Source organism: Oncorhynchus mykiss, chromosome 18 (genome assembly GCF_013265735.2).
Source record: "Oncorhynchus mykiss isolate Arlee chromosome 18, USDA_OmykA_1.1, whole genome shotgun sequence".
In the NCBI taxonomy this organism is placed as follows: domain Eukaryota; kingdom Metazoa; phylum Chordata; class Actinopteri; order Salmoniformes; family Salmonidae; genus Oncorhynchus; species Oncorhynchus mykiss.
The window spans coordinates 59,223,795-59,246,978 of record NC_048582.1 but is presented as its reverse complement, the minus strand read 5'-3'; the positions used below and the strand labels follow the sequence as shown (position 1 = coordinate 59,246,978).

General features: G+C 45.9%; 1 protein-coding gene across 1 annotated transcript in view; it reads left to right on the top strand.

Annotated features, from left to right (window-relative positions):
- Nucleotides 1–23,184, top strand: part of LOC118940999 (cytoplasmic dynein 1 intermediate chain 1) — a 117,691-nt gene that overhangs the window by 34,286 nt on the left and 60,221 nt on the right. Inside the window, 4 exon segments of the mRNA XM_036951073.1 lie at nt 13,225–13,235; nt 20,437–20,491; nt 22,154–22,428; nt 22,736–22,861. Coding sequence (XP_036806968.1) covers nt 13,225–13,235; nt 20,437–20,491; nt 22,154–22,428; nt 22,736–22,861 — 467 coding nt within the window.

Sequence of the window (23,184 nt, the reverse complement as noted above, 5' to 3'; positions counted from 1 at the left end):
TCTCGTCTCCCATCTCTCTCTCATCTCTTTCGCTTTCTCTCTCTCTCCCGCCCTCTCTCTCTCGCCCTCTCTCTCTCTCTCTCTCTCTCTCTCTCTCTCTCTCTCTCATCTCTTTTGCTTTCTCTCTCTCTCGCCCTCTCTCTCTCTCATCTCTTTCGCTTTATTTCTTTGGCAAATATGGCTTCCGTCCATGGAGTCACTGTAGTAATATTTGCCATCTGATGTGTGCTTGAAAAGCGATGGAATACAGTTACTTATTTTCTTACCTTCTCTTTATATTGACCTTGAATTTCAACATATTTCCCTCCCCCTTCGTTGCATGTTATTGTGTTAAACAACAGTGAGTGTGAAGTGAATGCTGTGCTGGGCATGGACGGTCTGTGTTTCTATGTAGACCTCTTCAGCTCCCATTTGGTTTGACTGCTTTAAGAAATTAGTGATTCTTTACTAATGTTGTTTTCTATGTTCCCCTCTTTACTGCCAGTTGTCATGGATTCTATTCCTGCTGGGGCCACTCATATGAAAATGGATGCAAGTGTGACCGGTGTGAAAGGGTTAGCTAGATAGCGGTGCACGCTAGTAGCATTTCAACCACCCTTATACCTTGAAGTAGTTGTTTCTCTCTCGCTCCTCTCCACCACTTCTCCTCTTGTCTATTACTTTCTCTTGTTTTCATTCTGTTATCTCTCTCTACTCTATTCTCTATACTTTATTATCTCTCTCTCTGTACTCCATTCTCTCTACTCCATTCTCTCTACCTCATTATCTCTCTCTCTCTACTCCATTCTCTACACTTCATTATCGCTCTCTCTCTACTCCATTCTCTCTACTTCATTATCTCTCTCTCTCTGTACTCCATTCTCTCTACTTCATTCTCTCTACCTCATTATCTCTCTCTCTACTCCATTCTCTATACTTTATTATCTCTCTCTCTACTCCATTCTCTCTACTTCATTCTCTCTACTTCATTATCTCTCTCTCTCTACTCCATTCTCTCTACTTCATTATCTCTCTCTCTATACTCCATTCTCGGTACGTCATTATTATCTCTCTGTCTACTCTATTCTCTCTATCCCATTCTCGGTACTACATTATCTCTCTCTGTCTACTCTATTCTCTCTATCCCATTCTCTCTACTTCATTCTCTCTACTTCATTATCTCTCTCTCTCTATCCCATTCTCTCTACTTCATTCTCTCTATCTCATTCTCTCTCTCTTCTCCATTCTCTATACTTCATTATCTCTCTCTGTCTACTCTATTCTCTCTATCCCATTCTCAGTACTTCATTATCTCTCTCTGTCTACTCTATTCCCTCTATCCCATTCTCTCTACTTCATTCTCTCTACTTCATTATCTCTCTCTCTATACTCCATTCTCGGTACTTCATTATCTCTCTCTGTCTACTCTATTCTCTCTATCCCATTCTCTCTACTTCATTATCTCTACCTCATTCTCTCTCTCTTCTCCATTCTCTATACTTCATTATCTCTCTCTGTCTACTCTATTCTCTCTATCCCATTCTCGGTACTTCATTAGCTCTCTCTGTCTACTCTATTCCCTCTATCCCATTCTCTCTACCTCATTCTCTCTCTCTTCTCCATTCTCTATACTTCATTATCTCTCTCTACTCCATTCTCTGCCAGTTGTCATGGATTCTTTTCCTGCTGGGGTCACCCATATGAAAATGGATGGAAGTGTGACCGGTTTGAAAGGCTAGCTAGATAGAGGTGCACGGTAGTTGCATTTCAATCGTTGGTGTCACTCGCTCCGAGACCTTGAAGTAGTTGTTTCCCTTGCTCTGCAAGTGCTGCTGCTTTTGTGGAGCGATGGGTTTCTCTCAGGAGACCTGCTTCATAGGTTACAGTTGTTGGTGTGTTGAGAGGGACCCTGGTTCGGGCAAGGACAGGGACGAAAAAATACTTACATATGCGCAACTGTACATCTCTTTAGATGAAGCATCTGTTAGATGGTATGTATTTTACTGTGGTGGGTGGACAGCTGCTTGTATAAAAAGATACACACAGGTATATGTTATCCCCTTTCATTCTAGAGTGATATTTTGTGTCTTTTTTTATGATAATTTAAACAACTCAGTTGGATTGAGACTCCACATAAAATAAAAGGGAAATATGTTTTTCGTTTGTATTTAACTAATCATAGCAATAGGATTTAACAGATTCGTAAACAGTCATAATACATCACAGTCTCAGTCAATTTAAAGTTTAACTTGAGATCATTCTCGCGTTTTTATAACTTTACAGCTGGTTGAAATGAAATTTGACTGTCCCAAGATGGCTTTTTTGGCAGAATCATAATGTGCTGTACTTACTTTGACCAGCAGGGAGCACTCTAAGTACATAGACCTGACTGTGCTCCAAACTAACACATTTTCTTCAGTAAATCACATTGAATTGAAGTTGAAGTATGGTAATATGATCTAACAGTTTTGTAATTCATTTCAAATATAAAGTTATTATCATGAGACCACATTTTGTTTAGATATAATTTCCCTTAGATAAATACAGTTGTCAATGTGTGTTTGTTTAAGCACGTTTTCTCTCCAAGGTTTTATTTTCCTCGATCTGCATTCGTTTGTAGTTTCAATCTCTCTATGTTTACCGTCTTAATGAGCTCATCATTTCCATGTTTGTTATTTATCAGATGCTCTTACCCAGAGCCAATCACAGTTGTGAGTGTATACATAGTCATACTGGTCCCTCATGGGAATCAAACCCACAACCCTGGCATTGCAAGCACCATGCTCCACCAATTGATCAACATAGGACTATATCATTCACTTTCTTTTCTGCCTCTAATTTCACACATTAATGGTAACACAGTCAATGAATGGTGCAGCTCCCTGTCTGACTCATTCAAATTGCAGATGGGACCAAATACAGATATTCAATATTAATTTGACCAGTTCGCCACAGCAGGAAAATAATCCTACAGCAACAAAACATGTGAATTATTATATGGATTCTAATTAATGGACATTTTTGTAGGAGTTGATACATTTCTCGTTAGAGCAGATCAAGTCTGACATTTTTAAAGTGGAATTTACTGACTTTAGAAGCCTTGTTAAACCCTGAATGCACGACAAGTTTGCATTTCGCAAGTGATCAAATGAAGATAGCAGATATGTACCTCCAACACATCCTAGGTAGGACCCACGTCCCTGAAATGACACATTCTGCCTTTAGGCTCTTTTTCCTAACCAGAGACGTGTTGAAAAGTCTGTTGAGCTCGTGGCTGTTGAGCTCGTGGTTGTTGAGCTCATGGCTGTTGAGCTCGTGGTTGTTGAGCTCGTGGCTGTTGAGCTCGTGGCTGTTGAGCTCGTGGCTGTTGAGCTCGTGGCTGTTGAGCTCGTGGCTGTTGAGCTCGTGGTTGTTGAGCTCGTGGCTGTTGAGCTCGTGGCTGTTGAGCTCGTGGCTGTTGAGCTCGTGGCTGTTGAGCTCGTGGCTGTTGAGCTCGTGGCTGTTGAGCTCGTGGTTGTTGAGCTCGTGGCTGTTGAGCTCGTGGCTGTTGAGCTCGTGGCTGTTGAGCTCATGGCTGTTGAGCTCGTGGTTGTTGAGCTCATGGCTGTTGAGCTTGTGGCTGTTGAGCTCGTGGCTGTTGAGCTCGTGGCTGTTGAGCTCATGGCTGTTGAGCTCGTGGTTGACTGGCTGGATGTGACAGGAGGGAGGCTTGGAAAGTTTGAAGTCATGAGTTTTAATCATGTGCTGTGGCCACTCGCTGCCTGCTTGCCTGGGAGCATGGTGTGGCGTGGCGTGATGGCTCTCCTAAAGATGCGGCTCTGGAAACCTGCCAGGTCCACTGGCACCACAAGCCTAGCTTCAGCCCACAGAAAGAGTCCCAGACCCAGGCTACATCCAGGACGCTATGCCTAGCGATGCATGCTGGAGGTTTATTACTGAACTGCCAGCAGCATACCACCCTGCATACCACTGCTGGCTTGCTTCTGAAGCTAAGCAGGGTTGGTCCTTGTCAGTTCCTGAATGGGAGACCAGATGCTGCTGGAAGTGGTGTTGGAGGGCCAGTAGGAGGCACTCTTTCCTCTGGTCTAAAAAAAATATCCCAATGCCCCAGGGTAGTGATTGGGGACGCTGCCCTGTGTAGGGTGCCGTCTTTCGGATGGGACGTTAAACGGGTGTCCTGACTCTCTAAGGTCATTAAAGATCCCATGGCACTTATCGTAAGAGTAGGGGTGTTAACCCTGGTGTCCTGGCTAAATTACCAGTCTGGCCCTCGAACCATCACAGTCACCTAATAATCCCCAGTTTACAATTGGCTCATTCTCCTCTCCCCTGTAACTATTCCCCAGGTTGTTGCTGCAAATGAGAATGTGTTCTCAGTCAACTTACCTGGTAAAATAACAGATAAATAAACTGTCAGTGTGGGAAGGAAGAGGGAAGGCCTGATAAAGACATCCTGGTTATTAGGCTGTGAGTTGTTAGAATGTATGCAGGATAGGCTGTTTAGTGAAATACGACTGTATCTGTTTCTCTGTGTTAGTATTTAAGCGATGACCCATATTCTTAGATAGTGTGGATAAATGTTGTCAATTGACTGTGATACAAGTATTGCGGGATAATCATAATCAATGAATTATGCATAACAATAGTCTCATTAAATTTGTCTCCATTCATGGTTTAACCATTTCACCATGCCCTCTCCTGACATCTAGTTGAGTGTATAAACACACAGAATGAACCCGGGTACAGCATGGTTTAACCATTTCACCATGCCCTCTTCTGACATCTAGTTGAGTGTATAAACACACAGAATGAACCCGGGTACAGCATGGTTTAACCATTTCACCATGCCCTCTCCTGACATCTAGTTGAGTGTATAAACACACAGAATGAACCCGGGTACAGCATGGTTTAACCATTTCACCATGCCCTCTTCTGACATCTAGTTGAGTGTATAAACACACAGAATGAACCCGGGTACAGCATGGTTTAACCATTTCACCATGCCCTCTCCTGACATCTAGTTGAGTGTATAAACACACAGAATGAACCCGGGTACAGCATGGTTTAACCATTTCACCATGCCCTCTCCTGACATCTAGTTGAGTGTATAAACACACAGAATGAACCCGGGTACAGCATGGTTTAACCATTTCACCATGCCCTCTCCTGACATCTAGTTGAGTGTATAAACACACAGAATGAACCCGGGTACAGCATGGTTTAACCATTTCACCATGCCCTCTCCTGACATCTAGTTGAGTGTATAAACACACAGAATGAACCCGGGTACAGCATGGTTTAACCATTTCACCATGCCCTCTCCTGACATCTAGTTGAGTGTATAAACACATAGAATGAACCCGGGTACAGCATGGTTTAACCATTTCACCATGCCCTCTCCTGACATCTAGTTGAGTGTATAAACACACAGAATGAACCCGGGTACAGCATGGTTTAACCATTTCACCATGCCCTCTCCTGACATCTAGTTGAGTGTATAAACACACAGAATGAACCCGGGTACAGCATGGTTTAACCATTTCACCATGCCCTCTCCTGACATCTAGTTGAGTGTATAAACACACAGAATGAACCCGGGTACAGCATGGTTTAACCATTTCACCATGCCCTCTCCTGACATCTAGTTGAGTGTATAAACACACAGAATGAACCCGGGTACAGCATGGTTTACTTGTTTTACCCCCACCATTAAACATGTACTTTATGAGACCAACTCTAGACACTGCTGGAGACCCTTAATTATGGTGTCTAGTCTGCCTGTAAGACTTTATCATTGTTCATCAGTACATTGAAAAGAAGCACATCATTATGACCTTTAAGTGATCTGGTAGAAAAAGACAACTTCAATGAAAGGTAATTGTAAGAATTGTACTAGTATATTATTTCAACACTTTTGAGTTGGACAACCTGCACACGTTTTAGGTTTTAATTCACATTGTCTAAAACATTTTGTTTAATGTTTTCAGGATTTTTAAATGACAAATTAACTATTTGTCAAATGATTCTTTGCAGTGTATTTGTTTTTTTAATCATTCACCTTTTCGACTTTTGTAATTGTACAATCTTTATTTATTCAAATCACATCAACATGAAAATAATAATATTGTTGACATAATAGAATTATTTATGTAATAATAATAATTCTTGAATGTCTCTGAACAAGGGTTGCTAGGGAACTTCACCACTCTCAACTAGGGTTGCTAGGGATCTTTCGAAGTTTACCAGGAAATGGCCAGAATTTTGGTAACTTAAAATGTTTGGGGAGAATTTTATCAGACGACATCAAGTGGCCTTTTTGGGTATTTTAGATTTTCACAGGTGCTTCTAATTATCTCTGGCACTTTGTGTGGCCTTATCACATGTAAAATATTTAAAATTATAAAATAAGATGATTTACAAATAAAAACTTAGAATGACAAAATCCTAAATATAAGGGATCAACTTAAGTGAATACCATTGGTTTTAAATTATTTTGGGTAAATGTGCAACCGTACTCTGAACACATTCAGACAACATGAGAAGCAAGAGAAGCTCTCTGTATTTATTTTTTATGTTGAAGAATTTCCTGAAACGTTACCAGTGCGGCCGAGAATGTTTTCAAAGTGGATCTTAGATAGTTTTATCTCCTTTTCGCTGAATATTTCCAGACCCCAGGGAGAGCTGTACGTCTCGGGGGAGGAGGCAGGTCTCAGAGCAGCCACAGGCTCACAGGTAGCACCGCTACTTTGCAGATTGGTAGAAAAAGGACAGACAGTGCGATCGATCGGTTCAGGGCTGTGTCCCACATGGCGCCCTATTCCTTATATAGTGCACTACTTTTGATCAGAGCCCTATGGGCAATGGTCAACAGTAGTGCACTATATAAGGAATAGGGTGTAATTTGGGATTTGGCCCATTTGTCATGATGATGACAAATGACTATGTTGCAGGCAGCCCATGGAGGACGGACAACAAAATCACTGAGAGTTTTTCCATTACACAGCCAGAGGAATGTTCTTTTCACAGAGTTAGATGTCACAGAGCAGGAGAACAGTGATTTTACCAAGTTAACTAAAGCACTGCCACCCACCCAATGTGTGATAAGGAGGATTTACAGAGAGGGCAGGTAGTGTATAGTTTACTTCACAGCTTGGCTTTTATTTTCAACATAAAAACAATGATGTTGTCCCTCAGAGTGAACACTCACAAACACACACACACACACACACACACACACACACACACACACACACACACACACACACACACACACACACACACACACACACACACACACACACACACACCAGTGGAGGCTGCTGTTGGGAGGACATCTCATAATAATGGCTGGAATGGAGTAAATGAAATGGCATCAAAGATGTGGTTTCCATGTGGTTGATACCACTCCATTGACTCCATTACAGACATTATTATGAGCCGTCCTCCCCTTCCTCCCCACTGACACACACACAGGTTGTGAGCTTCCTGTATTATGCATAGGATTACATTGCAGGAGTACAAAACAGTACAAAAGCAAAAATATATATTTCAGAATTGACAGGAAATGGTATTGTGTCCACTTACACGTGAAAAAAGAAGGTATTGTTGATAACTGAATCTCTCTTGAGAGATTTTACTCCACACACAGAGTTCACATTGGGTGGTGTTAATAAACTAGTAGAATTCCCCCACTGTAACAGAGCCCAGGTCAGACCATTTGTAATAGTTGGACAGTTGAATGTGATGTGGTAAAGAGTCTGAGGCTATTATCCTACTCATACTCATGTGTGTCCCAAATGGCACCCTATTCTTTATATAGTGCTGTGGGTTGTGGTCCAAAGTAGGGCACTATAGGGAATAGGTTGGCATTTGGCACACAACCTCTGAGTATGAGTATAGTGTGATATCAGACAGGCGTTTGTCTCAGTCAGAACAGAACAGGGGTTTCGTGCCAGGACCACATTAGAGGACTCTTTCAAGTGCTCGTCGCCTCCTCCTACTCGTCAGTGCAGAGCCTGTGTTGTGGTCTACACACTGCTCAACACACAGCTTCTGAGGAGAACCCCGCTCCTTACATTGTGTGTGTGTGTGTTTATGTGTGTGTGCCAGATGTCCTCACAAGAATAGTAAACCAACCAAAAAATCTGAGGGGTTAAGATTTAGGGTTAAGGGTTAGGGTTAGGGGTTAAGGAACATAGGATCTTGACTGGGAATCAATTGTTAGTTCCCAAAAATTGTGTTTGTGTGTGTGTTCGCTCCCATTTAAAGGGTTATTCCCAGTGCGTGGGATGCTACCACTCTTGTCCTTATCTCTCCCTTTTCCCCCATACTACACATCCACACTCTCTAAGGAGGACACCTCTCTACGGAGGACAGGGCCCAGCAGCTTGGCCCAATAAACCAAGCCACCTTGTCCTGTGTGTGTATTTCTTTGTTTGTTTGTGTTATTGTGTGTGTGTGTGTGTGTGTGTGTGTTATTGTGTGTGTGTGTGTTTGTGTTATTGTGTGTGTGTGTGTGTGTGTGTGTGTGTGTGTGTGTGTGTGTGTGTGTGTGTGTGTGTGTGTGTGTGTGTGTTTGTGTTATTGTGTGTGTGTGTGCTCCCGCCCTTTCATCTCTGTGTGTCACAGGATGCACTAGATGCCAACACTCATCTGTCAGCGAATGTACAGGCCCTGGCACGGCCTCGAACACAGCACTGGACCCTCTCCAAGTCACACAGGTAGGCAGGCAGGCAGGCAGGCAGGCAGACAGACAGACAGACAGACAGACAGACAGGCAGGCAGGCAGGCAGGCAGGCAGGCAGGCAGGCAGGCAGGCAGGCAGGCAGGCAGACAGACAGACAGACAGACAGACAGACAGACAGACAGACAGACAGACAGACAGACAGACAGACAGACAGACAGGCAGACAGACAGACAGGCAGGCAGACAGGCAGGCAGGCCAACCCACACCAGCCTTCATTCTCCCAGCGATGAGCGTGAGCTGGCACATTTCAGCATCATGCCAACACATAATAAAAGGGGATCCTTGATCTCTTTCTAGCTACCCGTTGGAATATATTCTAAGGCTAAGTCCCAAATTTCACCCAATTCCCTAAGTAGTGCACTGCATTTGACTTGAGCCCTACGGGCCCTGGTCAAAAGTAGTGCACCACAAATGGAATAGGATGCCATTTGTGACGCATTCTAAAACGTCTGATGCCGTGATACCCGGTGGCATGGCTGTAGTATCTGTAGCTTGAGGGAAGCTCTCACTACAGCACAACATGGGCCGTATCTAACTATCCTAAGCCCCTGTATGCTATAGTAACTTTGTTCACATGTAGCTGCTACAACTTAACCATCCAGCCAGCGGGAATCAGAGTCTAATACACACAGCTCTCCACAGAGAGTCCAGCTCCTAAGATCCTTACAGTGCCGTTGAATTACTGTTTATTTTCTCTCCCTCCATAATGGATTGGCCAATTTCAGCTCTGAGATAATTCACTGCAGAGTTAGACACATAATGGCTAACAAAGCTTAGGCCCATTCAACCCCAGCATATGATTAAGCTGGTAATTAGCCTGCTAGCGCGCAAGCTAATCCAAATAATAAATACTCCATGGCTGGGGGGTGAGAGCGTGGGCTGTCAATGTCTTAGGACTCAGAAGGACCCCTACCCCGTCAGAGTTGAGCTGAGTGTCCTATACGCTTATAGGTGTCTATGGAGATGCCTGTCTGTCTATGTGCCGCTGGGCTGGGCGGAATTGACTGGGCCAGCGTGAGGAAGGAAGCGGAGGGAGATTGAGCAGCGAGATATGTCAGGGATATGGAGGATGTCATTACCCCAGGGGGTTGGGAGAGACACAGGAGCCCCCAAGCCAAGTTTCATCAAGCCAGCCCCCCCGCTATCAGTGGCTGGGTGGATCCTGGTTAATGTGTGTTCCCGCTGGTACCGAGCAGTATTAAGCACCAGGTGGAACGGGAAAGCATCCCGTGACTGGAATGATATGGTAGAGGGAGGGAGGGAGACTGTTTTCATTTGATCATTTTGGTTCTTTTTTTTCTCTCACCTCTCCAGGCTCCAGGATTATAAAGATGCTTTGTGTGGATGTGTGTATCTGTGTGGATGTGTATCTGTGTGTGGATGTGTATCTGTGTGTGGATGTGTGTGTGTATCTGTGTGGATGTGTGTATCTGTGTGGATGTGTATCTATCTGTGTGTATATGTGTGTATCTGTGTGGATGTGTGTATCTGTGTGGATGTGTATCTGTGTGTGGATGTGTGTGTGTATCTGTGTGGATGTGTGTATCTGTGTGGATGTGTATCTGTGTGGATGTGTATCTATCTGTGTGTATATGTGTGTATCTGTGTGGATGTGTGTATCTGTGTGGATGTGTATCTGTGTGTGTATTTGGATGTGTATCTGTATCTGTGTGTGGATGTGTGTGTGTATCTGTGTGGATGTGTGTATCTGTGTGGATGTGTATCTATCTGTGTGTATATGTGTGTATCTGTGTGGATGTGTGTATCTGTGTGGATGTGTATCTGTGTGTGTATTTGGATGTGTATCTGTATCTGTGTGTGGATGTGTGTATCTGTGGATGTGTATCTGTGTGGGTGGGTGGGTGAGTATGTGTTTTATATTTTTTGTGCAACATGCCACATTATAGCCTTGTCTAAGTTTTAGAAGAGGAGCAAGGTTTGGCTTTAAAGAATCTCCATTAAAATGAGCAGCTGAAAAGTTGTATTTGTTTGCTTCATCCTTGACCTTTGACCTATCTCCAGTACTGTACCTTCATATGGGAAGATGTTTTCAGTCGTTAAGCCTCATGTCACATGGCTATGAATCACTGAATCCTCGCTCCAGTCTCTGTGGTCAGCTGTTGTCAGTCAAACCGCTCTGCAGTATGGTCGCACAGCTCTGCACCATCCTCCCATGACCACACATTCCAACCACGGTCCTGGTCATGTAAGGTCAGGTTGTGCCTGAGCACAAAAGTGGGTTTTGGTTGGGAGCGAATCCCTCTCCTCTCCCCACAACAGACCCCAGGGATGTTGGCCATGCAGTCCCTCTCTATCGCTCTTGCTCTCTCTTCCTCTCTCGCTCTCTGTTACCCTCCATTCGCCATCATAACCCCAAAGGGACGACACCCCGTCCGGTCTCCCTCCCACTAAAGGGGCTGTGGTGGTGGGACACCTCTCCACCAAAAGGGAAAAACAGAGGACGAATTGAGAGAGAGCCGCCTGTGAGTCGGTCAGTTGGTGGCGGTCTGTCCTGGCTGTCATATGTGACAGAGTGGCTGACTGACTGGTTGCCTTGACTGACTAGTTCACTTGACTGACTGACTGACTAGTTGGCTTGACTGACTGACTAGTTGGCTTGACTGACTGACTGACTGGTTGACTGACTGACTGACTGGTTGGCTTGGCTGACTGACTGCTTGGCTGGCTAACTGACTGCTTGGCTGGCTAACTGACTGCTCGGCTTACTGACTGCTTGGCTGGCTGGTTGACTGACTGCTTGGCTGGCTGACTGACTGACTGCATGGCTGGCTGGCTGACTGACTGCTTGGCTGGCTAACTGACTGCTTGGCTGGCTGCCTGTCTAGGCGTGCCTCCCTGGCCTCCCCTCTCTGGTCCCTGTTGGGTTGATGCTGTTTGGCTGAGAGCAACTCACATTCAGCTAGAAACCACACCGTTGGACCCGACCCTGATGCATCAGTGGTCCATCCTCATCCTTCATCCTCACTCTGACATGTTTTTTTCTTGGGAGCAGATGACTGGCTGCATATCAAATAGCATCCTATTCCCTATAGTGCACTACTTTTGACCAGAGTCCTCACCCTATTCCCTATAGTGCACTACTTTTGACCAGAGCCCTCACCCTATTCCCTATAGTGCACTACTTTTGACCAGAGCCCTCACCCTATTCCCTATAGTGCACTACTTTTGACCAGAGCCCTCACCCTATTCCCTATAGTGCACTACTTTTGACCAGAGCCCTCACCCTATTCCCTATAGTGCACTACTTTTGACCAGAGCCCTCACCCTATTCCCTATAGTGCACTACTTTTGACCAGAGCCCTCACCCTATTCCCTATAGTGCACTACTTTTGACCAGAGCCCTCACCCTATTCCCTATAGTGCACTACTTTTGACCAGAGCCCTCACCCTATTCCCTATAGTGCACAACTTTTGACCAGAGCCCTCACCCTATTCCCTATAGTGCACTACTTTTGACCAGAGCCCTCACCCTATTCCCTATAGTGCACTACTTTTGACCAGGGCCCTATGGGAATAGAGTGCCATTAGAGACGCGCCCTATAGAGAGGATATGGTGGAGGATGGACTATTGGGCCTACGGAAAGAAGAAGGTAGAGGGAAGTCCTGGAGGTTGTTATTATGGCAACTGCATGGTCTCTTCACAGGTTAGAGAGTTGAACCATCAGTCCAGTCCGTACATCTAGTACATGCTAATGTAAAGGACGTCACGCTGCTTGCTTAGCAAGTTCCACTTCCTCCCAATTCCGTCCATACCTGGCGTGAACACTGCCTTGCTAACAAACGTGACTGCCCTCCTGAAGTGTCTCACCAGTAGGCGCCACACTAAAAGCTAGCCATTTGCTGGCGCAAGTAGGGACACTTCAGGCTGAGGAGAAAGTTTCACACATTCCCATGTGATACACTCACCCCTCACACTTCCTCAACATCGATCCCAGTGTTGAGCTGAGCGCAACTGTAGATCCGGGTCACGGCACCACTGTAAAGAACATCACGCTGCTTGCTTAGCGAGTACCACTTCCTTCCGATTCAGCCAATACTTTACGCAAACTCGGTACCTCTGCCTTGCTAGTGCACGTGACTGGTCCTCCCGAAGCGTCTTACCAGTCAGCGCATTGCAAAAAGCTAGCTATTTGCTGGCGCAAGTAGGGACAACTCAGGCTGAGGAGTAAATTTAATCACAGTTATCATATGTAATCTTTGGTGTTTGGAATCACAGTTATCATATTTATTTATTATATTATTTATTTATAAAAAAAAGTTTAGAAGGTTCAGGGCAGCAGAGGTAACAAGCAGTAGGCCCACATTTTGGTGTCAACAAGGCTCTTGAGCCAGGGATTTTAATAGGCCTTAGGGCGTACTCAAACTGTGTCATACACACACTCACACTAACTCACTTAGTCACTCACTCACCCCTGAAAACAAACGACACTGGTGTTGAGTTGAGCGTGTGAGACGTGACACGTCTGGTGAGATGGAAGCACTTCCTCCTGTGAACTGGGTGCCCACTGTCATCGCAACCCCTACCCAGTTAACCTCCGACCCAGGGGTCAACGTGACAACGAGCCCACTGAGGATTCGGGTGTGTGTGAGCGTGCAGATAGTGTGTGTGTTTGCGCGTTTGCAACCACAGGTGTCTGGTGGAGTGTTAAGGGGTCTTTTGAGGCCTTCTCACCATCTGTTTCCAGGGTGATGAGCGAGGGAAGAGGGGGTTACCAACACATGCCTGGAGGAGGGAGGGACGGGAAGGAGGCAGGCAGAGGGGGCGAATGGGGAGAATGGCAGGTGCCTGTGGATGTTACCCCCTCTGTTGCCCCCTTCAACGGGGGGAGTCAGGGATAATTACAGGGTCGAGGTTAGGGTGGAGTGTGAGAGGAGTTCGTTGGATCTCAAGGTCAGAGGTCAGAACAGAGTCAAGAGCATGCACGACCACTCAGAGGCGCTTCCTGCTGTGTGTGTTAACTTAATCTCTGATGAGGAATGAGGAGTCACATGTGCAGGCCATGTGGTTCAAGGCCTGTGTGATGAGAGGGGAGTGGGGTTGGTCATGTTACTAGTCATCATGTTAGGAGGGAGTGGGGTTGGTCATGTTACTTACTAGTCATCATGTTGAGAGGGAGTGGAGTTGGTCATGTTACTAGTCATCATGTTGGGAGGGAGTGGGGTTGGTCATGTTACTAGTCATCATGTTAAGAGGGAGTGGGGTTGGTCATGTTACTAGTCATCATCTTTCACTCCAAGATCGCATAGCAGTTCAGACGTCTTTTGTCCTCGTCTTGTCGTGTCCTGTATATATATATATTTACAACTTTTTTCACATACATTTTATTTTTATTTTCCATCAACTCATCTTCTAAACACTCTCCTGCAACCAGCCTCACCAATTTATATTTATAAAAAAGTATTATTTACCTCAGATCTGTAATCCTCCAAGAAGCTAGCCAGAAACTCCAAGAAGCTAGCCAGAAACTAGCCAGAAGCTAGCCAGGAGCTAGCCCAGAAGCTAATCCAGAAGCTAATCAGAAGCTAGTTAGCTTCTTTACTGGCAAATCGTTAGTATTCAGCTAACCACGGTTTGTGGTCATCAGCTATCCTTTAGCTCGAAAATCTATCGAAAATCTATCGCCAATTTTGTACGGCGCAGCGCGGCTCGGAACATACCGGACCAATTTTTCTCTCCATGTCCCTGGATTTCAACTGCTCTCTGGACATTCATACCCGGATCTCACAGCTAGCTAGCTGCTATCCGTGTGACAGTCGGCTTTCGTCGATTCCGGAGCAAACATCGATTGTTCCGGTGCTAGCCAGCTCCGTCAATCACTCCTGAGTTCCATCATTCACTCCTGGGCTGCAGTCACCTATCCGGACCCGTTTTACTGCCTACGCGGAGCCCCACCGGGCCTTCACAACTGGACTGCCGACGTTATCTACCTGAAGGAGATCCGGCTGGCTCCTCCGTCGCGACGTTACCTGAACGCCCATCTGCGGCCCGCTAACCGTTAGCTGTCTTACCGGCTGCTATCTGAATAGACAATCGGACAATTTATTTATTTTTATTATTATTATGTTTTCTTCTCGGGCCTCTATAACTACATCTATTGTTCTTATTTTTGTTGTTGTTGTGTGATTTGGATTAATCCCCTCTACCACACGGAACCCCACTAATCTACTGACCGAACGCAAGAGGTGGCTAACAACAGACCTCCATCCTATGCTACCTTGCTACCGATGGCCTGGCTAGCTGTCTAAATCGCCGTGACCCTCAACCAACCTCTCCACTCACTGGACCCTTTTGATCACTCGACTAAGCATGCCTCTCCTTAATGTCAATATGTCTTGTCCATTGCTGTTCTGGTTAGTGTTTATTGGCTTATTTCACTGTAGAGCCTCTAGTCCTGCTCACTATACCTTATCCAACCTATTAGTTCCACCACCCACACATGCAATGACATCTCCTGGTTTCAATGATGTTTCTAGAGACAATATCTCTCTCTTCATCACTCAATACCTAGGTTTACCTCCACTGTATTCACATCCTACCTTACCTTTGTCTGTACATTATACCTTGATGCTATTTTATCGCCCCCAGAAACCTCCTTTTACTCTCTGTTCCAGACGTTCTAGACGACCAATTCTTATTGCTTTTAGCCGCACCCTTATTCTACTCCTCCTATGTTCCTCTGGCGATGTAGAGGTGAATCCAGGCCCTGCAGTGCCTAGCTCCACTCCTATTCCCCAGGCGCTCTCTTTTGATGACTTCTGTAACCGTAATAGCCTTGGTTTCGTGCATGTTAACATTAGAAGCCTCCTCCCTAAGTTTGTTCTATTCACTGCTTTAGCACACTCTGCCAACCCGGATGTTCTAGCTGTGTCTGAATCCTGGCTTAGGAAGACCACCAGACATTTTAATTCCAAACTACAACATTTTCAGACAAGATAGAACTGCCAAAGGGGGAGGTGTTGCAATCTACTGCAAAGATAGCCTGCAGAGTTCTGTCCTACTATCCAGGTCTGTACCCAAACAATTTGAACTTCTACTTTTAAAAATCCACCTCTCTAAAAACAAGTCTCTCACCGTTGCCGCCTGCTATAGACCACCCTCTGCCCCCAGCTGTGCTCTGGACACCATATGTGAACTGATTGCCCCCCATCTATCTTCAGAGCTCGTGCTGCTAGGCGACCTAAACTGGAACATGCTTAACACCCCAGCCATCCTACAATCTAAACTTGATGCCTTCAATCTCACACAAATTATCAATTAACCTACCAGGTACCTCCCCAAAGCCTTAAACACGGGCACCCTCATAGGAATCATCCTAACCAACTTCCCCTCTAAATACACCTCTGCTGTCTTCAACCACGATCTCAGCGATCACTGCCTCATTGCCTGCATCCGTAATGGGTCAGCGGTCAAACAACCTCCTCTCATCACTGTAAAACGCTCCCTGAAACACTTCAGCGAGCAGGCCTTTCTAATCGACCTGGCCGGGGTATCCTGGAAGGATATTGACCTCATCCCGTCAGTAGAGGATGCCTGGATATTTTTATTTTTTTTAAATGCCTTCCTAACCATCTTAAATAAACATGCCCCATTCAAGAAATTTTGAACCAGGAACAGATATAGCCCTTGGTTCTCCCCAGACCTGACTGCCCTTAACCAACACAAAAACATCCTATGGCGTTCTGCATTAGCATCGAACAGCCCCCGTGATATGCAGCTGTTCAGGGAAGCTAGAAACCATTATACACAGGCAGTTAGAAAAGCCAAGGCTAGCTTTTTCAAGCAGAAATTTGCTTCTTGCAACACTAACTCAAAAAAGTTCTGGGACACTGTAAAGTCCATGGAGAATAAGAACACCTCCTCCCAGCTGCCCACTGCACTGAAGATAGGAAACACTGTCACCACTGATAAATCCATCATAATTGAAAATTTCAATAAGCATTTTTCTACTGCTGGCCATGCTTTCCACCTGGCTACTCCTACCCCTGTCAACAGCACTGCACCCCCAACAGCAACTCGCCCAAGCCTTCCCCATTTCTCCTTCTCCCAAATCCATTCAGCTGATGTTCTGAAAGAGCTGCAAAATCTGGACCCCTACAAATCAGCCGGGCTAGACAATCTGGACCCTTTCTTTCTCAAATTATCTGCCGAAATTGTTGCCACCCCTATTACTAGCCTGTTCAACCTCTCTTTCGTGTCGTCTGAGATTCCCAAAGATTGGAAAGCAGCTGCGGTCATCCCCCTCTTCAAAGATGGGGACACTCTTGACCCAAACTGCTACAGACCTATATCTATCCTACCATGCCTTTCTAAGGTCTTCGAAAGCCAAGTCAACAAACAGATTACCGACCATTTCGAATCTCACCATACCTTCTCTATGCTATGCAATCTGGTTTCAGAGCTGGTCATGGGTGCACCTCAGCCACGCTCAAGGTCCTAAACGATATCTTAACCGCCATCGATAAGAAACATTACTGTGCAGCCGTATTCATTGATCTGGCCAAGGCTTTCGACTCTGTCAATCACCACATCCTCATCGGCAGACTCAACAGCCTTGGTTTCTCAAATGATTGCCTTGTCTGGTTCACCAACTACTTCTCTGATAGAGTTCAGTGTGTCAAATCGGAGGGTCTGTTGTCCGGACCTCTGGCAGTCTCTATGGGGGAGCCACAGGGTTCAATTCTTGGACCGACTCTCTTCTCTGTATACATCAATGAGGTCGCTCTTGCTGCTGGTGAGTCTCTGATCCACCTCTACGCAGACGACACAATTCTGTATACTTCCGGCCCTTCTTTGGACACTGTGTTAACAACCCTCCAGGCAAGCTTCAATGCCATACAACTCTCCTTCCGTGGCCTCCAATTGCTCTTAAATACAAGTAAAATTAAATGCATGCTCTTCAACCGATCGCTACCTGCACCTACCCGCCTGTCCAACATCACTACTCTGGACGGCTCTGACTTAGAATACGTGGACAACTACAAATACTTAGGTGTCTGGTTAGACTGTAAATTCTCCTTCCAGACCCATATCAAACATCTCCAATCCAAAGTTAAATCTAGAATTGGCTTCCTATTTCGCAAAGCACAAAATATTTCACAAAGCATCCTTCACTCATGCTGCCAAACATACCCTTGTAAAACTGACCATCCTACCAATCCTCGACTTTGGCGATGTCATTCACAAAATAGCCTCCAATACCCTACTCAACAAATTGGATGCAGTCTATCACAGTGCAATCCGTTTTGTCACCAAAGCCCCATTTACTACCCACCATTGCGACCTGTACGCTCTTGTTGGCTGGCCCTCGCTTCATACTCGTCGCCAAACCCACTGGCTCCATGTCATCTACAAGACCCTGCTAGGTAAAGTCCCCCCTTATCTCAGCTCGCTGGTCACCATAGCATCTCCCACCTGTAGCACACGCTCCAGCAGATATATCTCTCTAGTCACCCCCAAAACCAATTCTTTCTTTGGCCGCCTCTCTTTCCAGTTCTCTGCTGCCAATGACTGGAACGAACTACAAAAATCTCTGAAACTGGAAACACTTATCTCCCTCACTAGCTTTAAGCACCAACTGTCAGAGCAGCTCACAGATTACTGCACCTGTACATAGCCCACCTATAATTTAGCCCAAACAACTATCTCTTTCCCAACTGTATTTAATTTATTTATTTATTTTGCTCCTTTGCACCCCATTATTTTTTATTTCTACTTTGCACATTCTTCCATTGCAAAACTACCATTCCAGTGTTTTACTTGCTATATTGTATTTACTTTGCCACCATGGCCTTTTTTGCCTTTACCTCCCTTCTCACCTCATTTGCTCACATTGTATATAGACTTGTTTATACTGTATTATTGACTGTATGTTTGTTTTACTCCATGTGTAACTCTGTGTCGTTGTATCTGTCGAACTGCTTTGCTTTATCTTGGCCAGGTCGCAATTGTAAATGAGAACTTGTTCTCAACTTGCCTACCTGGTTAAATAAAGGTAAAATAAAATAAATCATGTTGGGAGGGAAGTGGGGTAGTGGGGTTGGTCATGTTACTAGTCATCATGTTGAGAGGGAGCGCGGTTGGTCATGTTACTAGTCATCATGTTGAGAGGGAGTGGGGTTGGTCATGTTACTAGTCATCATGTTGGGAGGGAGTGGGGTTGGTCATGTTACTACTCATCATGTTGGGAGGGAGTGGGGTTGGTCATGTTACTAGTCATCATGTTGAGAGGGAGTGGGGTTGGTCATGTTACTAGTCATCATGTTGGGAGGGAGTGGGGTTGGTCATGTTACTAGTCATCATGTTGAGAGGGAGTGGGGTTGGTCATGTTACTAGTCATCATGTTGAGAGGGAGTGGGGTTGGTCATGTTACTAGTCATCATGTTAGGAGGGAGTGGGGTTGGTCATGTTACTAGTCATCATGTTGAGAGGGAGTGGGGTTGGTCATGTTACTAGTCATCATGTTGGGAGGGAGTGGGGTTGGTCATGTTACTAGTCATCATGTTGAGAGGAAGTGGGGTTGGTCATGTTACTAGTCATCATGTTGAGAGGGAGTGGGGTTGGTCATGTTACTAGTCATCATGTTGAGAGGGAGTGGGGTTGGTCATGTTACTAGTCATCATGTTAGGAGGGAGTGGGGTTGGTCATGTTACTAGTCATCATGTTGAGAGGGAGTGGGGTTGGTCATGTTACTAGTCATCATGTTAGGAGGGAGTGGGGTTGGTCATGTTACTAGTCATCATGTTGAGAGGGAGTGGGGTTGGTCATGTTACTAGTCATCATGTTGGGAGGGAGTGGGGTTGGTCATGTTACTAGTCATCATGTTGAGAGGGAGTGGGGTTGGTCATGTTGTTTGGGATGCTTGGAACAGTTGCCGATTAACATGACATGGCTTTCACTCTCTCCCATTGCTCTTTCCTTCTCTCTCTCTCTCTCTCTCTCTCTCTCTCTCTCTCTCTCTCTCTCTCTCTCTCTCTCTCTCTATCCCTCTTTATCTCTCTCTCCCTCTCTACCGCCCAGCACTGTCTCCTTCTCTCTCGCTATCTCCCACCGCTCTCTCTCCCTCTCTCTCCCTCTCTCTCTCCCCCCTCCTATACCTTCTCTCTCTCTCTCTCTCTCTCTCTCTCTCTCTCTCTCTCTCTCTCTACCGCCCATCACTGTCTCCTTCTCTCTCACTATCTCCCACCGCTCTCTCTCTACCTCTCACGTTCTCTCTCTCTCTCTCTCTCTCTCTCTCTCTCTCTCTCTCTCTCTCTCTCTCTCTCTCTCTCTCTCTCTCTCTCTCTCTCTCTCTCTCTACCGCCCATCACTGTCTCCTTCTCTCTCACTATCTCCCACCGCTCTCTCTCTACCTCTCACGTTCTCTCTCTCCCCCCTCCTACAACTTCTCTTTTTCTTTCTTTCTCTCTCTCTCTCTCCCTCTCTCTCCCTCTCTCTCTCCCCCTCCTATACATTCTCTCTCTCTCCCTCTCTCTCCCTCTCTCTCTCCCCCCTCCTATACCTTCTCTCTCTCTCTCTCTCTCTCTCTCTCTCTCTCTCTCTCTCTCTCTCTACCGCCCATCACTGTCTCCTTCTCTCTCACTATCTCCCACCGCTCTCTCTCTACCTCTCACGTTCTCTCTCTCCCCCCTCCTACAACTTCTCTTTTTCTTTCTTTCTCTCTCTCTCTCTCTCTCTCTCTCTCGCTCTGAAGCCTGGTCCAGAATCTGACCAGCATGAAGAGGAGGACAGCAAGGAGACGAAAGAGGGTAAGAAGAGGGAGATTGGGTGTAATTAAATAATTTACAGTATAGATGTGGAAAGATGAAGGAATGCTGAAGGCAACTCTAGTTTAAGCTGAAGGGAATGTTTGCATCCTAAATGGCACCCTGCTCCCTATGTAGTGCATGGCTTTTGACCAGAGACCTATGGACCCTGGTCAAAAATAGTGAACTATAAAGGGAATAGGGTGTGATTTGGGAGACGGCCTCAGCCTAGCACTCGCCTTTTCATCTCCCACATCTCCAGTCAAACTGTCACTAAACAAAGCCGTTGAAGCGTTAGTGAGCGGTCACTCGCGTGTGACGCCCGCTGGCGTATCGGATGCCAATCTCTGTGGCCGAGGTCCAGCTTATCGGCCCGTGGCACTGAGGGTCAGACCTGATTAAAAACGTGTCACTTGACCCCTCTGTCGGACTTCAAAGACAACGGAGGAGACTGAGCGGGGGACGGAGAGGGGACGGAGAGGGGTGCGGAGAGGGGGACTGACAGGGGGGCGGAGAGAGGGACTGAGAGGGGGGTGGAGAGAGGGACTGAGAGGGGGGCGGAGAGAGGGACGGAGAGGGGGGCAGAGAGGGGGACGGAGAGGGCATTCTTGGTGAAGCTGGTGCAAGGAGTAAATAACTTCACTAAAGGAGGGTGGAATGCATCTTTGTTGAGGCCATGCCCTGTTTAAACACACAGAGAGACACACTCACACCCTTACACACGCCCAGGGTTCCAGTCTACCCTGACTTTGATCACCCCTTTGTCATCCTTCTGAGTTGTCGGAAACAGAACCCAGAGAATCAAGTGGTTTGAGATCAAATAGTCAGCCATGTAATGGGGACTGCATAGGGATAGACAAAATGACATCATGCAGAGGGACATCACAAACAGCATCTCACTATTATTACAGGGGCGGAGGAGGAGGAGGGGAAGAGGAGGAGGGGGAGGGGAAGAGGAGGAGGAGGAGAAGAGGAGGGGAAGAGGAGGAGGGGGAGGGGAAGAGGAGGAGGAGGGGAAGAGGGGAGGAGGAGGACCTCAGAGGACTTTGCTTATTCTTATTTACCAGGTGAATTATTTTGCAGCTGGTAATTTACTACTATGAAGTATGAGGTAGTTTATTGTATCGATGACTTTACTATCTGCTTGATGGAAGTGACTTCAGCGATTTGGTGTAATGATCTAGAACTATTGTAGTTGTTAAATGATGTAGTGTATCGACAGAATATATTTGCAACCAGACTGTTGTCTTTGTGTGTGTGGAGTTTGAATCATGTTTATTTGGGTATGCACTCACTGTCGTGTATTTAGTGCCAGTTCAGGGTAGTAGTTTGGGAATGGGTGGGTGTTTGGCATGACAAGTGTATAGTTATATTTCTAAGAGTGTGAGTGTTGTGTGTTTATTTATTTGTGACTCAGGCTACCACAAATGGCTGTGTATGGGTTGTGTGTGTCTCTGCATATTGTTGTTTACCTATTTTGACCTCTTCCTGTGTGTGTGTGTGTGTGTGTGTGTGTGTGTGTGTGTGTGTGTGTGTGTGTGTGTGTGTGTGTGTGTGTGTGTGTGTGTGTGTGTGTGTTCGTGCATACTTTTGCATACTTGTATGTCTGTGTGCCTGCATGCGTATGTATTCATGTCTGTGTGTGTGTGTGTGTGTGTGTGTCAGGCTACCCCTGCAGGGAGCTGACAGAGGAAGAGAAGTAGCAGATCCTCAAATCAGAGGAGTTCCTCAGTTTCTTTGACTGCAGCATCAGAGTGATGGAGAGAGCCCTGGCTCAGGAATCAGACATCTTCTTCAACTACAGCGGACAAGACCTGGATGACAAGGAGGGGTAAGAATGTGTGTGTGTGTGTGCGTGTGTGTGTCTATCTGTTGTGAGGTCTGTAGAAGGAACATGGTGTGTGTATGCATGCCTATGTGGCTGCTAATGGCCTCATGGAGTAATGCCTTTGGTGTCAATCAGGACGTGACTCCTCATTGTTCTTCAAACACATGCCATTCTCATGATGTCATCATCCTCTCAAAACCCCATTTGACCTCACTTACAATGACATCACCCAGTGACCTCTGACCCCTGTTTCTATTGGCCACAGGGACTTCCTCCTCTCCATCCTCTACCTCCTCTCCATCCTCTTCCTCCTCCCCTGATCCTCCTTTAATTTTCCGTCTTTCCTTCCGCTCCTCTATCTCTCCATTTTATTTGATCTTGTCCCCTCTCCTCTTCCTCCCCCTCCTCTTCCTCCCCAGTCCCCAGAGCTGTTGGTGGCGTCCTACAACAACAACGAGGATGCTCCTCACGAGCCTGACGGTGTAGCTCTGGTCTGGAACATGAAGTTTAACAAGAACACACCTGAGTATGTCTTCCACTGCCAGGTAAAATCAGTCCCAGGTCCAGGTCTATAAATATGTTGGGTACAGAGCCTGTATTCACAAAGTGTCTGATCTAGGTTGATATGACCTATAACTGTTCCCCACAGGATACAGATACTGGATTCGTGTGATGTATATGTCTATATATTTAACAACAGTCTGATTCACAATTGTGTTTTGGGTCTCAACCGAGCCAAAATAAAAATGTTTTCACATCACTTTGTCTTTTAATGTATCCTGCCAATATCTGACAAAGAGTTACAGTATTTCCCTCCAGTTGATTCATGTTTTAACTGGCCGCCGGATACAACTGGATGTGGGTAGAG